General features: G+C 53.6%; 1 protein-coding gene across 2 annotated transcripts in view; it reads left to right on the top strand.

Annotated features, from left to right (window-relative positions):
* Positions 1-16,109, top strand: part of SLIT1 (slit guidance ligand 1) — a 60,813-nt gene that overhangs the window by 11,140 nt on the left and 33,564 nt on the right. For both annotated transcript variants that reach the window (XR_008432107.1, XM_053949440.1), the window contains exons 2-4: positions 1,228-1,299; positions 1,582-1,653; positions 2,298-2,369. Coding sequence is in view for 1 of the 2 variants with exons in the window: in XM_053949440.1 (XP_053805415.1) it covers positions 1,228-1,299; positions 1,582-1,653; positions 2,298-2,369 (216 nt within the window). In the remaining variant the exon portion in view is untranslated. The remainder of the gene's footprint in view (positions 1-1,227; positions 1,300-1,581; positions 1,654-2,297; positions 2,370-16,109) is intronic.

Here is a 16,109-nt window from a genome sequence, read left to right as displayed (position 1 = left end):
ATTTGTTTTCCTCTTGGTTTTTGTGTTTGTGTTCAGTGCAGGCAGTGGCTCTCCAGCATGGGAGCCCTCCCTGGGCTCTGCCTTCATGTAGGCAACGTCTATGCCCAGTGCATGCCTTGGGCAGGTTGGCTTATGGCAAGAAGCAAATGCTGCCATGCTTTGTGATGTCAGTCGTGGAGACTGTAATAGGGGGCTGGAGATCCCCAGCTCTGCAGACTCTGGGTCCCAGGGTTGATGGTCCTGCTTTTCCCACAGTAATCACATCCTGTAATGCAGAAAGGCACTGCAAAGCTGACTGTGAGGTGCAAATCTCTGCAGCTTCTGGCTTGATGTATTTTAAAGCAGGATAATCCTAGCAGGAGCATGTTGGAGAGCATGGCTGAGGTGTGACCAGCAGGCTGGGAGCAGAGGCCCTGCCACGAGTGTGTCCAGCAGTGGGACACATGTTGTCCTGGTGCTCAGCAGAGCCTGGGCAGGACTGAGGCCATGTGTGGGTGTAAGTACCCCTTATTTCCAACAGCAGAATGAGCAAGGAGGAGCAGCATCTTCTTTCTGGCTGCATTGCCTGGCCCTGTGCTCACCCAAGGCTTTTGAATGAGAGAGTGATGCCACAAAGCAGCTTGCCCTGTGCAAGCTTCTCTTGGCAGGTGAAACCTGAGTGTGGCTTATTCTCCAGGTAGAAGGTGTGAAATGGCTGTGCATGAACCGGTTGTGATGCACGGATAATGGCAGGAGCCGTTATCATGTAAGTGTCACTTACACTTGTAAGTGTCTTGCAGCTGGGTATATGCAGGGATCCTGCTGTTCTGGGGACTTTTGTTTGTTTCTTGTTACCCTTGCCTTCTCTAAACAAGTCTGTGCGTCTGGGATGACCCTACCAGGTGTTAGCCACATTTGCAGAACGGGGTGACATGCATCCCAGGGGGGACATCTGGAATGGGAACAGGCAGGAGCCAGAGAGCCCCTTCCTCTTGTTGCCTTATGGTGCATGAAAGATGCCAGCTTACACAGCCACAGCCAGACTTCTGTGTGCCCAGCACTGCTGGTCATTGAGGATGAGGGGCCTTTCTGGAGTCAGGGGCCATTCCTGGTGAGGGGCCACAGAATTGCAGCAGCCCCTACTGTCCTTTGGGCCCTGCCTGCCGTTTTTGGGAGGTACTGGGGAGGCCCAGTGTTTGGCTACCTCTTGAGTGCTTCCCTGCTAACTTCTTCCTCTTCTCTCTGCAGGGAGCTCAATGGCAACAACATAACACGAATCAACAAGAATGACTTTGCCGGACTGAAGCAGCTCCGTGTCCTGTGAGTTCCTGATGAGGGGCCAGATGCCCCCACGTTGATGGATATTGTGCTTGGTTTGTGGCCCCCCTAGGGCTGCTGGAGTTAGCCTCTTTATGTGGGCTTCAGCCAGCAGGGCTAGAGGGTATTGTGTTGGGCCGAGCGTGGTGGATTTCCAGCTGGGAGAGAGTGGGAAGAGTCTGGGTTGTGTTGAAGGGATAAGGGGAGTGAGGTGCCCTGGGTCAAAAGAAGTAATGGGGGCACTGGGGACCACTTTTGCAGAAAGCTGACCCCTTCTCTCTGCAGGCAGCTGATGGAAAACCAGATCAGCATGGTGGAGCGTGGGGCATTTGATGACATGAAGGAGCTTGAGCGGCTGTGAGTGTCTGGTTGTGGAGGGAGGTTGGTGAGGGGCTGCTGGATTTAGTTGCAGAGAGCATCCTTTCCTTTTTTCCTTAAACCCTAATGTGTTGGTGCTGCCTGACTTCAAACAGCTTCTCTTCTGCATGGCAGTGGTATTTTACAGTTTGGGAAGCACACCTATTTCTGTTTCTATAGATCTTAGAGTCCATTCTGATGCTTTTGAAGTGAGGAGCAGGTTAAACACAAATGACTTTTGCTGCATCAGCTGTGTCCTGTGTGTTAGCAAGGGAGCTGTAAGTTCTGCTCCAGCACTCAGTAAAATAGCTCAGCAGTTTAAAAATCCCAAGCTGCTCGAGCAAATATGAGGAGCTGAGCGAGCAGCAGGTTAAGAGTGCAGTTAAGCAGCAGTCAGCAGTTAACAGCTTGGAGTCCTCTCTGCGTGTAATTACAACATTGTGAGTAGGTCTATTAGTGCCCCGTGTGCTGTCCCTGCCTGGGATTGTGGCGAGCAGGACAGGGGTGTCCTTGCCACGTGGGATGCTCTGCTCTATTGGCCTCTCTGAGCGAGCCAAAGTACCCAGCTCTGCGTGATGCATCCTGCTGGGCTGCAGATGGGGTCATTGCTTTGTACTCCAAACCCTTTTCTTGTTTCCCTGCAGACGGCTGAACCGCAACCAGCTGCACACCCTGCCCGAACTTCTCTTCCAGAACAACCAGGCGCTGTCGCGGCTGTAAGTACTTCTGTGCCCACAGGCTCCCCTGCCCGGTGCTGCTCCTGGGGGAGGTGTGCTGGTGGTTATGGGTGCGTTATCCCAATGAGAGCTCAGCACGTGGCAGGAGAATGTCACCCCTGTTTCTCTGTGAGCGGAGCATGCAGCAAGGTGGGAAATGGGCTGTGACTTGCAGAAAACCTGAAACTGGCAGTGTTAAGGATGTTCTTGTAACACATGGGGATATGGGATGACGTGCTGGCAGTCTGGGATGGGTCTGGCATTGCAGAGTTGAGCTGTGCCTGCACAGTGTCAGGTGGAGAGGTGCTGAGAGCTCCTCCGCCTCCTCCCTGGGTGTGGATCACGGGCTTTGGAGCAGGGTTCCCTTACACATTAGCCCAGGTTCTCATGAAAGGAGGGTGAAAGAGGGTGTCCCTAAGGGGGTCGCATTCTGCCCAGAGACCTCCATGGGGCACAGGGAGCCCCACAACCCTGCTCAAGAGCTGCCTTTCTGTAGGTGTCTGGAGAGGAGGGGGAAACCCTGCCCGGGGCAGATCCAGCCCTTCATGCCTGTTGCCCCCTCCTCGCATTGCTCTACCTGTCCCCATCCCTGCCTGTCCCTCTGCACCTGCAGAAACAACTCCAGGGACTGTCTCTTGCTGTGCAAGCCCCAGTTCCACAGATCTCTCTGCTCCTCCTCCCCCTGTGCAGCAGCAGGCTGCTTGGGGAGGGCTGCTGGGGTTTTGATAAATATTCTCTGTTCCATATTGGGTTTCCCTTGCCTGGGGCTGTTTTGCTCAGGCAATGGTGCTTTCAGCAGTGCCAGCATTGTTCAAACAAAGTGTTTACAGGCTCTCAGCTATGTCAGGCACCACATACATTGGGAAGGGTGCTGTGAGGAGCAGAGGGTGCATGCCAGACTGGGGCTGGGTGCTCTCCATCACTCAGAGAAGCAGCTTATACCCTGTGGATTAGGATGGTAGTTGCCAGGACACAAGCTTTCTGCTTGCAGCATCTTGTATCTCCACTGATCAGCTGTGACATGAGGATGCCAGGTCCCTGCTGAGGCAAGGCAGGAATGGATGAAATAACTAAATGTGCTGAGACATTCTCAGGACAGGCATGGCCATGTTGGGGCCAGGCAGCCTTGCCTTGCAGTCAGGCTGTGGCTGAGCCGTTTTCTTCCAACAGCCAGGGAGTCAGTCCCAGAGTCCAGCCCGAGGTGTGTAATGAAGGGTTAAAACGCTGTGTGGGTTGTGTGAAGTGGTGGACAGGTGCCAAAGATGGGCCTAGGTAATGGCAGCTGATAGCACAGGCGTTCAGTTAATTGCCAAATGGCATTTGTTGAGCTCAGCTGTGCCATAGCATGGCGCCAGCAAGGGCCCATCCTCCTCCAGCCGCCCATTGCATAACAGAAACACAGGCAAGAGAATAATTTTACAAATATTGCTGTTTCCTTTTTCATCTTCTCTAGATTTTAATACCAGGCTCTTTCAACAAGCAAAACCTAACAATTCATTGTAGAGATGCAGAAGAGCAGCATGTGTGTCTCCTACACATACAGTGTGCCCCTACACAGCTGCCAGGCTCGCGTGGAGCCGGGACTATGCCACAGTGTGCACGGGGCTGTACGTACCACCGAGGGTTTAAGAGGGCTGTGCAAGATGCTCTTTGCAGCCGCCTCGTGTTCAGGTGCATTTCAGCCTCATCCTGTTGTTTTACTGCTTCCTGCAATGTGGGGGTTATTTCAAACCTTTTCCTTCCCACCCTGTCTTGAAGTTGTTTTCTGGCCATTTCTGCCATGGCAAACTGCCTGGATTCCAGCACCTGGAGCTTTTCTTGTTCAGTCTAGGGCTGTGTGCATGGGCTCAGATTTTGGAGTTCCTCGACTATAGCAGGTGCCATGTCTTGGGGAGCTTTGATGTGTGCTTGGAGCACAGGGTCCCTGTGATGAGCAATGGGACTGGGACAGGGGACACACTGAGCCACCCTCCAGCCTCCTCTGCAGCAGGCTCCCCCACACACATTAATGAGGGTAGGGGTGCAGCTCTGGGGTCTGCCCAGAGAGCACATCAGGAGCCAGTGTCCTGGCAGATCCTCGAGTTCTGCATTTGTGCAACACAGCCCTATGTGCCAGAGGACCTGCTGCTCCCTCTCCTTGAGGCTGCCTGTTGCTGAGGTGCTCACAGCTCTTTTGGGGGGATGGCAGGGCAAGGGGTGCTCTGGGTGGCTTGTCTAGACACACGTGCTGGCTTAGCAGGAGGTGGGATCTGGACCAGTGCTAGTCCAGCCAGTGCGGGAGGTCATAAGGACACACTTAAATTGCTGCAAACCCGGGTCAGGCTACAGGGATATGAGTCAGTGGGGAACAGGTTTAAGCTAAATTGAAATCAGCTCTCCTTGAACGAAATTGGAGCCTCCCCACCGGGCTTTGCACTTGTTTAACTGCTGAAATGGATCTGGGGTGGCCTCACTGCTCAAGACCCCCTCCCTGCCCAGAAACAGGCTGGGACCTGTGCTGGTCTAGGAAAAGAAGGCTCTTACCAGCACCATTTTCTTGCAAACCCTGATCTCCAGATCACTTCCAGCAAACAGGCTTCCCCTTGACCTGCCCACTGCAGCCACCCATGGCATGCTTCTCGAGTTTTGAAGTCCTTGCTACGTCCTCATGTCCTCACACCATTGTACTGGGAGGTCTTGAATTAGCAAAAACTGACTGAATGTGTCAGGCTGAGATCTGTTTAGTTGAGGCTGTCTGGTGGCAGCTGAAGCAGAAAGCAAGGGGTGGATTGCAGGAGCTGCTGGGGGTGGCTTAGATGGGCCCTTGGGTGCTGGCCTGGATGCTCCAGCCTTTTCTAGACATAGTCTTGATGGATCTTTTTCAGCACATCAGTAACACAGAAGATGAAGGCAAGTCTGTTGAATTAGGGGTATGTGATACCCATAGAGCAGTTTCCCACCGTACCTTTCCTGCTGAACCTGATGAAAATTTTTCAGGAGCACAAGAGGAGTCCCTCAGGTTCAGGTTAGGATGGAGAGCTCTTTTTCCACCTCCTGAGTGTCAGAGACTAATCCACCTTGTGGTACTTTGTGGTCTCCCAGCCTGGCTCGAGCTACAATTAGTTACATGGAACTTGGCTGTAAAGAGCATTTGTGCATCGGGATAATGGAAAGGGTTGGAGTTAAACCTGATCCGTCGGGGCTTAAATAAACTGGGGAATGGCAGGAAAGGGCCAAGGGGAAGCAAACCTCAAATGAGGGCATGGGGGAGGTGAGACGCCTGGAGAGGAATGTTTTCCCCTTGGAATTTGGAAATATTGAGCTGACGCCTGCCCAGAGCCCATTTCAGTCTGAGATAGTGGGGGTGGTCCTTGGCAGTGGGGCCAGGAGGCAGGGGGACTCCCTGCATGGCCTCCTTTATTTATGTCCCCCACAAGGAGCGGATAACTCATTATGCAGTCCTGGTGGCTGGAAACGGTGCTGATCTGAGGTTTCGCTGGAGAGCGCCTGACCTCAGTGACCCATTCTCAAACTGGGTTTAATTAAACTGTCAGCACTGGACGGAAGAACAAAGCTTTGTGGGCTCAGGGGGGAAAGCCAGGGTCCCCCAGCAGCTCACTGGGGAAGAGCACATCTCCTGCGAAGTGGAGGGCTGATAAAAAGATGGATCTTTCCTTCCAGTGAGGATTACCCAGGCAAGAAGGTGACCTCTTCTATCGCAGTTCCCGGTGTTGGTCCCCAGTGTGGCACAGCTGTACACATCTCGGCTCAGCAATGGTGCTCCAGTACAGCCCTGATGCATACCAGGTGCCAAGGGGATGCTGGTAAATCTTCTTTCACCATCTCTCCCAAGCTGGCAGGAGTTGGGGTTTTTTTCCCTCTGCTTCCTTGTGGGGGGAAGGATGAGGTAGGAGTTTTGTAGCGCTCTCTCCCTTCTCTGCTCAGCTCCCCTTAAAACCTCCTCCTGAAGCTGTTTCTAAGTCCCTTTGGGGGTTCTGGATGGGGGATGTGAGGAGGAGAGAGGAGTCTGGAATGGCTGTAGCAGCAGGGTGAGGACAGAAATGCTGCTGGGCATATCATCAGGGAGGCAAAGACGAGGGCTGTTGAAATGTGCTAAAGGCAGCCAGGATGGCTATAAATAAATAGTTTTCTCCAAGGGAAGCCGAGCTGATGCGAGGGAGGAGAGGAGCAGTGGGTGCTTGACTGTCAGGAGCTCTGGGGAGTAGCTCCTGCAGGGGAGTCACAATCCCAGATGGATGCATCCCCATGGGAGTGGCTGGCCAGTGGTTTCCCTCAAAAAAAGCTGCAGTAGCTGCTAATTGCTCAGGCAGACCGGGAGCTGAGAGAGAGTGAGCAGAGAGTAGGGGGAAAAAAAGTCTTTTCTCCAGAAGGAGGGAGATTTAGGACACGGGCCACAGACTGTCAGTTTCTGTCGGACCCATGCCAGCAAAAATGGTGAAGGAGATGGTGCCACATCTTAGCTGGCAGCCAAGCCCAGGGGGAAGGGCTGCCGTGCTGCTCTCAGTCTGTAAGGGCAGGGGCTCCCTAGAAACAGCATTAACATCTCAATCAGGGCTGGTGACTTTCTGAGCCGGGGACATGTGAAATGTTGTAGGAGCTGGGGGGATTGTCACGCTCCCGTGAGACTCTTCTCTTGCAGCCAGAACCTGCAAAGAAATAGTGATGCTCTGTGTCTGGGAGCTGACAGAGGGACCAGGGGCTGGTCCAGACCCACTGTGGACCCAGGAGTATTTAAAGGGAGTTTTGAGCTGAGTGGCAGAGAGCACCACAGCTGGGTGTGCTGCCTGGTTAGGAGAGTTGATATTATGGCAAGCCCTGGGGCAGGTTCCATGCACCACCCCTGCATTTGGCTAAACCCAGCCCTAATTGCCTTTAGAAAAGCAGGCAGAGAAAAATAGAGGGCTGCTAAATAACTTGAGAAAATGCAAATGACATCCTTCAAGAAGGAGAGGATCACAACCACGCCAGAGGAAGCTGTGAGCTGAGTAGTAGCAAAACAGGGTGACAAGTGAAAAAGGAGCTGTCAGAGAAAGGAATAACAAAACAGGCCCCGCTCAGATGGGGCTGGCTGCGCGTGGGAGGTGTTGCTTGCGAGACTGTACTAGTGACCATTCCTCTTGGGGCTGCACCAGGAAAGCCCCCAGATAGGGAAGGCAGAGATGGAGAAAAAAGATGCGTGCTTGGTGATGGCCGGATAAAGGAGCGGGCCCGTGCCCCCACAGTGGGTAGTCATGCTGGTGCCAGGTGGGAGGTGTGGGTGCCAGGTGAGGACACTCTCTGGGGAATGCGTGTGCCACAGCTTTGCTCCCTCCTAGTGGGAGCGACTTGCCTGAGCCCCATTTTCAATTTAGTGGGGGATATTTGGTGCCTGCCTGCTGGTTGGCTCCCTGTAAATGCTGTCACTGTGGTGGGCTGGCTCTGACTGTGCCCTGGCTCTCCTGTGCCAGACACCCGCCCCCACGTCCCACAGTCACTCCTTTTGGGGCTTTGGTTGAGGTTCAGTCCCTCCAGCAAGGTTTTTTGCTGTTTCTGGAGCTCGGCAAGTGCCCAGAAGCATGCAGCTGCTGTGTGGGAAGGGGCCTGTGGGCACAGCCTTGTGTTTTCATCTTCCCATGCTGGAGCAGGGCTGCTTTGGCTCCCTGGGCACGTGCCCTTTGCTCTTTGTGCAGATGTGTATGTGCTGATGTTCTGTGCAGAGGTCTGCAGTCCAAGAGCAAAGTGCCAAGGTCAGAGCAGAGAGCAGCTATCCTGAAGCAAACCTCCCTGCTTCCCCTTCCCCAGCATCCCTCATTTTGTCCCAGCTCCCCTTCTAGCAGCATTCCCCTCCCCTTGCCGGGCGAGGGCCAAGTGTCCCCGCTGTCACCGTGCCCACGTTTTGGACTCCGGGTGCTGTACCCCATCACGCTCCCCAACAAAGCTCCTTCTGTTGGGGACAGAGCAGGGCTGGGGGGGCCAGGCTGGGATGTGTCCCCCCGAATACCAATGAGGAGGGGCAGCGTGTTTACCCCTGTAGCTAGGGGGAGGGGGGAGCTGTGGGGTCTGTGTGCTGCAAGACACCCCCCCACACCAGCTGGGGGGAAGGGGAAGGGAGGCCTCTCTGCAGCCCCCGGGAACAAAGAGTCAGTGTGGCTCGTGACAGCTCTAAGGAAACGCAGGGAAACAAATGTGCCACTAATAGGTGGGGAGGTTACCTAGGGAAGGATGCTGCCAGGCGGGCGGGCAGCCAGCCCCCTCCCCGGCGGGCTGCCAGGCGCTGAGGGACTGCTCCTGGCACCCCAGCTTTGGCAGGGCTCAGGGGGCTACAGAAGGGCCAAGCTGAGGCAGGCTGATACATCCTTGTGCTTCTGGCCCATGGGGACAGCATCCTTACGGATACCTCTGGGGCTTTGTGCTGGGTAACTCTGCTGGAATGAAGCACCCTTGTGCAGGGAGCTGCTCACTGCCTGCTGCTCTTCTTTTTCCTCCATTAATGTGCCACAGATTCAACTTTTTTTGAGGGGAGGGCTGTAAGACTCACTGGAGGATCCTGAGTGCAGACAACCTCAAAGCCTCACAAATTAAACACATTCTTAAGATCTCTTTATATTTGAGCACTTCCATAAGCATTTTGGGACTTGACCCGCAGTCTCCAGAGGCACAGGAGGGCTGGGGTGAGGGTAGCAACCATGCCCCAACCTGCAGACGAGCAGCTCTTTGCTTCCCACCAGCCCGGGCCCCGTCCCACTGGGGTGGTGGTGCAACCCCTGCACAGGGATGCCCCCGCTCTGTTCTGTGCCATTATCCTGCCAGCGAGCCGGGGCTGCCAGGAGTGGGCATTGCCAGACGGCTGCCTGGAGATAATCTGCGCCATTCCCTCCATGCACCCCGTTGTGCTCCTGACTCACGGCCGGCTCCAGTTTTCTGGCTGTTGAGACGCTTCCAAGGTTTCCCTGGCAATGCACGGGGTCAAGCCCCACTCCCAGGGCTCTCTCCTTGAGCCACTGGTTCTGCTGGGCTCACCCTCTGTCTTGCTTTGGGTGCAGGCTTCGATTTGGGTTTTGTAATGTTATTAAAGTGAAAGGGGCTGAGTCCGTGGTGAGGTGCAGCTTGCAGCCCCCTGCCGCTTTCAGCAAAGTCCTCTCCTCCACATGGCATCATGCAGAGCATCCCTGTCCAGCTTCCCAGTGGTGCACTGGCAAATGGGAATTTGCAACCCATGGGAAAAAGCAATGAAAAATCAAGTCTTCCTAAAGCTGGGCAGCAGTGCTAATTACACAGCTATTAAAACACAGGAATTATTTATTCCCTGCCTGCCTCACAGCTCATTGTCTGCATTGTCCCACATTCAGCCTTTGGCCACCTTTGGTCCCCTGAAAGAGTTAAAAGAGCACTTGGAGGAGCTGATGCCTTTGTCCATCCATTTTGAGCACAGCATAAAGGCATTTCCTTCCTCCTGTTTTCACAGCTCAAATAGTAGAAGAGTTCAAAGTGATATTAAAGAATCGTGAGCAGAATTAGCCTCTGGTAATTTGAGTTCCAGAATGTGGAAGAAAAAAGTCTTATGCAGTGATTAGAGGCTAAGTCATAACTTGGTACCACTGCACGTGCATCCTACAGACGTGTGAATGTGCAGAGCCAGGTAATTAACCTGCGTTTGCTGGCTGATCTTCCCGCGGGTGGGTGCTGGAACCCCTCATCTCTTGCTGGGGCTGCAGTGAAAACAAGCTGTCAGCAGTTTCCAGCACTGCTTCCAACAGGGTGCCTGTGCCGTGCTCTTTCTCTTCTGCTCCCGAGGGACCTGTGGTGCTTTTGGCATTGGTGCTGGACCACACAGCCTGCAACCCCGACACCAACAGTTGGGCTTGGTGGGCTCCAGCTTCTTGCCCAAGTGGGCTGCCTGGAGCACTGGGATGCTTTATCCAGTGCTGTAGGTGGGTAAAGTTCCCAATGCTAAGGTGCTGTAAGGGCCAAACAGGTGAGTGTAAGTGGGAAAAGATGCCCCTTTGCACACCTGGGGGCTTCCCCAGTGCAGCAGGGCTCCTAGGCATTGCCAAGGGGAAGCTGTGCTGTGCCTGCAGGGATGGGCTGAGGGCGTCCTGGTCTGGTGAGCCCATTTCCCTGTGTGCCAATTGACATCCACGTGCAAGGGAACCCTGCTGGCAGTGTGTTGGGGATGGGTTTGGAGAGGTGGGGATTCACTTTCCAGATTCTCATCTGTGTTAAATTAATTATCATCTCAGGCTTATCCTCACTTAACCAGCGAGACGCAGACTTCTGTGGCTGGCACTCCCACTGCCCTGCCAGAGCTAAGCAGAGTACGGATTAGGAGGTCTTACCAGCTGCCTTCCACGGCCCTTCCATGGTTGTTGCACCCCCTTTGCCTACAGAGGCTTTCATCCTCATGTGTATCTGTATTTCCCTTCAGGATAGGAAAAGCTGGATTAATTTTTACTGCTCCCAAGGGAGCTGTTGGTAACTGAAGACATCCCGCTGGCTTTTTTTCTCTAAACTGGGAGGCAGGAAATGGCAGGGATGGTTTAGAATGGTTTCCTCACCCCTACTTCTCCCTGTCTGGTCCTCACTGTCCCTCCAGTGAGTGATGGCACTTGAAGCAGAGCTGCTTGAAGAGAAATAAAGTGGCACAGACTTTCTGCAGGCCCTGGGGCTGGAGGAGAGATGTTTCCCTGGGAGGTGCAGCCAGAAAGAGCTTGATCATCCACTTGAGTGTTTGGGAAATGATAATTTTGGGATTCTAAGGAGAAAGGAGGGAGAGGCATTAACTATGTTGCATGGACAGAGTACTAAATGTGGAAAGCGCAGGAATAGCTCTCGAAAAGTGTCTCCCATCCCAGAGCTGGGAAGTTCTCCATCCCCAGACCCCTCCTGTGGCAGAACTGGGAAAGGGACCTGGGAATTCTGACCCTGTGTCTCCCCACACCTTTCCATCCCTGGGATGACACTCAAAGGGACTTTTGTCCACCTAGGAGCCCCATAGATGGGTAGGTGCTTCATCCCCTCCACTTCACCCCATCTGAGATGCTTTTTCCCAGGCTGGTCACTAGATGACAGAGACTTGCAGTGGTAACGCGGGCCTGGAGATCAGGGTTGAAACTGACCTCACCATGGCACCCTTTTGGGATATTTGCCTGTGGTCTGGTGATTCTTCTTGCCATGGACCAGCACATACCCAGCAAAACATGCAGCAGTGTGCTGGTCCGAGGCAAGAACAGTGGAAATGCAAAATGGGTGTGGGATGGGGGGTAGGTATTCAACCCCAGGGATACGCCATGGCAGCTCCTCTCTATTGCACAGCCAGGCTGTTACTGCCCAGCAATTAATGCTGGTGCTATTAATTACCGATCACAGGGATAAAGTCGGGGCCATGTAGCAGAAGTGGGGATCTGTGCTCGTGGGGTAAACAGGAGCAAGGAAGTGAGGAGCAAGCGAGGGGGCTGGCTGCATTCCCAGGACTCAGTGGTGTTTCCAGCTCTCGCTGTCTGACCGGAGGCATTTCCACCTCCCGGTGTTGTCGTCCTGCTCCAGCTCACTTGTTCTCCTCCCCACGGGCTCAGCATGTTGCTCATTCCTGCATCCTACGATTTCACAGCATCCCCGCAGCCGGGTGCTAATGAGATTAGACCCAAGCTTTAAGATGTCTCTCTCTATCCTTTGCCATCCAATTACACAGCCCGCATGGTATCTGATTGCCTGTGAGAGGGGAGGACTGGGGCTGGCTGGGATGGGAGGATGCAGCTGGTCTTTCTGGGTATCAGCTCTGCCGTGCTGAGTGGTTTTCTTTTGGTTTTCTTTCTTTCTTTCTCTCTTTTTTTTTTTTTTTTCCCCATTCTCTCCTTGGCTTTGAGCTGCTTCGTTTGGCTTTTTCATCGCTTCTCGATGTGGCGGCTGGGCAGAATTTGTTTAAATTAACTGCTTGAATGGCAGCGTTTGTGTGTGTTGGTGGGGGGGAGCTCAGACAGCACCAGAATGGATGAGGGGGATTAAAGGTGCCTAATGGGTTCCAGATGGGCATCCTGGACTGGGAAACACCCCCGCAACCCCAACCCCAGCCAGGGGCCGCTGGTAAGGAGCTTGGGGCTGGGAGCCGGGACGCTAAAGCAGGCAGCTGCCTGGTTCTCCTGTGGCAGGGCGGCTGCTCCGAGCATGTGCCAGTGGTACTGGGGTGACCTGAGGCTCCCCGGGTGCTGTGACTGCCCAGCCGTGTGGCGGGGGAGTAGGCAGATGCACCACAGGAAGCACCTTCCCTGGCTGGCCCAGAGCATGGGGTGCAGCAGTCTCTACTCCCTGCTGCAAGGCTCTGGCAATGTGGGGCTGGGAACAACTGCTTTGTGTGTGATTCCAGCTTTCAGAGGTGCCTCAGCTCAATCATTAGCTGACATTGCAAATACAGCCCACTGGGGCAGCACCACTGGTGCATCAGTTTCTGCTCTGCAGTCTTATTTGCAATGAGGAATGATAATATTTAGTCTTTGTTGCCCTCCCCCTGGGCTCTAGAGTAGCTTAGGTCGGGCGCTCGCTCAGTTCGACATCCCCACCACTGCAGATGTCAGCGTATTTTTTCGTATTTACAGATGGAAAACTGAGTCACAGAGACAGGAACTAAATTTTGTGTGTGGCCCTGCCAGCTGCATTTCCCAGATCTGTAGGGGTTAGAGACGTGGTGACAGCCCTGCCTGTCTTTCCAAGGGCTGTACCTCCCACCAATGGCCAGATTTCTCCTCCAGACCTGCTACGTGGTGCCAGGGCTGTGTGTTTGCAGCCTGTCTGGTGGCAGAGCCTTGATTGGAAGCATGTCAGTCCCAAATGAGATGAAGAGTGTGGAAGTGAAGGGCTGCTGGGGTTTGGTGTCACTGGCAGGGACCTCAAGGTCATTGCTTTTGAGTTTTATTAATGGCTGAGAGCGGGAGGAGGATATAAGCTGTGAGACAGTCATCTGCTGGGAATATCACATGTGCTATAGGTCAGCACATCATTTTGTGGGAGATTTTAACTTTTTAGGGGGGAGCAGGGCTACAGAAGCGGGCAGGTTTAATGGAAGTGAGTGTCACACGGAACCTCTAGTTATTGAAAGCTGGCAAAGCCCTGGTCCTGGTGGGAATGAGCCCACTCACCCTGAAATTGTTTTTGTGAAGGCAGTGGTTTGCTCTGGTGTGTCCAGCTGCATCCAAGCAGATGGCTGAGCCAGGGAATGAGGCAAGGCTCAGGAGGGAGACCCACAGCAACACTCCCCATCCAGGAGGGAGGTGGCAGAGGAGGGCCCTGGCTGGGTGTCACAGGGACACATAGGGTAGCTGGGAAGTGCTGGCTGACCTCCATCACCTGCTGACCCTCGACCAACGCTCTGCTGGCCAGCTCTCCCAGCTCATCCTTGGCCCCACATTCCCCCACCCGGCTCTTGTTTCCTTCCACAAATATTGAGAAAATAAACAGCACAGCCAAAAGGGGACATCCCTGCATCCCTCCACACACAGCTGCCTCCCCAGAGAGCCACACAGGTGGTGACCCTGCATTCCTCAGTCTGAGAGTTAACTGAGAGAAAGCAAATATTGGCTTCTCCTGGGGCTGCTCCAGCCTGTGCCTGCTCCATCCTGTGCCTGTAGCTAAGGTTGCCTCTTGCCTAGGGAAAGGGACTCTTGTGCAGGCATGTCCCCACCTCTGGCAGGGGTAGTTGCACAAACATGGCTCTTCACCCAGGTAGCTCAAATTCCTCATTGTGGCCTTGAGCCTGTTCCCTGGGACAGGATCTTCCTATCCGCCATCCTCCTTGACTCTCTTTATCCTGGTCTTGTCTCTTAGCAACTCCCCTGCCCAGGACCTGGGCTGTGTGGGGAGGGATGTGACACTTTCTATGCATCAGTGACTTTGTCACCTCCAGAGTGAGTGTGAGGTCGTTAACCCCGGAGCACAGTGAGTAACGATAGAGCATCCCTGCCATGCCTCCCCCCGGTGGCAGCCGCTGCTCTGCCTCCAGCTTGACACCGATCCCCGCTACAGTAACGATACGGGTGGCAATCAGGGAGGAATTAAAGGATAATTAATGCCAATCCACATGGAAAATTGCTCTCGTCAAACAAACCTGATATCATTTTTTTGATGAGCTGACAAATTGGGTTGATAAGTAGCGACTGTGCTGACATGATATACCGAGACTTCTGCAAGTCATTTTGCTCTTGCCTGGAGGATATTGCTATGAAAACATTAATATTCTGCAAAAGTCTGTGTAGCATTTCTGACAGCATTCTTTACTGGTAGAAATCCCTGGGGGAATTGCAGTGGTCACCTCTCTGGCAGGGTGCAGCAGGGGTCTGATGCGGTGGTCTTGGAATCTGCAAAGCTGCGGTGGTCTTGGAATCTTTGGTGGCACTACTGACTTTTGCCAATCAGCTCCCAATATCCTGGTCTCTTGTTGCCTCCTCTTTCTGCCTTGCACCAGCTGAGGGTGAGCTGAGTGGCGTGGGTGATGCAGCTTGGGAAGAAACCACCTGCACAGTTACAGAACTCAGTCTGGGAGGAAACGTGAGCCAGTAGGTGAAAGGAGCAGGGCTGGTACTGCTGGCAGGATGCCGGTCTAGCGGGGATGCTCCGCCTGAAGCACCTGCACTGGGAAACATCCTCATGCAAGGTCACCCAGCTGGGGAAAAAAAAATGTAGGTCACAGCTACAAGACGGGGAGCAGTGTCTGGGGATGTGGTTACACTGAAAAGGACTTAGCAGCCATCGTGTAAGCCTGCTCTGGGATGTGGGCTTCCAGCTTGGGCAGTGATGGATGTGCGGAGTAGCTCTGGGTACTGGGGAGTTGCCAGTTTGGGGGGGGGCAGGAGGGAGGCCTCTGCTGAGCATAGTTTATGCTTCAGGGCCCACAGTTTAGAGAGATGTTGGGAAATTAGAAAGTGCTCAGAGAGGAAGTGCAGGATAATTGGAGGTCTGGAAAATCTGCCTTCCAGTGAAAAGAATTAAAAAAGCTCTATTTAGTGTATGCAAGAGGAGAGAAATTTATCTCCATCTCTGCATACCTGCACGGGGAAAAGCCTGATTGTAGGGATGCCATTAATTAAAAAAAAAAAAAAAAAAAAAAAGAAAAGAGAAAAAGCATAAAATCATTCAATAGCTGGGGGCTGAAACTAGACAAATTCAGACTAGAATTAAATTTGTCTTTTTCACAACAGAGAGCAATTAACCATTGAACACTCAGCTGGGAAGAGGTGAATTGAATGTCCTTTGAAGTTGCAAAGGAGACTACTTCTTTTCCCAGTGGTGAAAACTGGAAGTGTCAGTTGGAGCAGAAATCCCTGGGAAGGCTCTGGGTCTGGGCTGAGTGCTCAGAGGTGTCCCAGTGATAAAGTGTCCCCTTCTGGGTGATGGATGACACCCCATCCTCTCTCCCTCTCTGGGTACTGGGGACATAAGTCCAGTGCCCCCAGCACAGGCCAAATCCTTAATTGCTCTCAAAGCCCCCAAGCATCCCCACTCTGCGAGGCTGGCAGAGCAAAGCCGGCTGCAGAGGCTCTTCTCTGTGTGGGATGATGTGAATTGATGTCTGAACAGGCACGTCTGCAGGAAGGGATGGGGCTGCCATAGCTGGGGGGCTGCTGGAGGGGGTTCCAGGCTACCCCTGCTGCTCTCAGCCAGGCTGGGGAGATCCTCCGGCGCCGGTCTTCCCACGCTCTCCCCAGGGGATGCTCAGCCGTGGCCTTCCCGACCTCTGTGCTGCAGTCCTGTCTGAGCATCTTAGGCGGAAATATA

This window comes from Vidua chalybeata, chromosome 8 (assembly GCF_026979565.1).
Source record: "Vidua chalybeata isolate OUT-0048 chromosome 8, bVidCha1 merged haplotype, whole genome shotgun sequence".
Classification (NCBI taxonomy): domain Eukaryota; kingdom Metazoa; phylum Chordata; class Aves; order Passeriformes; family Viduidae; genus Vidua; species Vidua chalybeata.
This window is presented reverse-complemented; position numbering and strand designations above follow the sequence as displayed.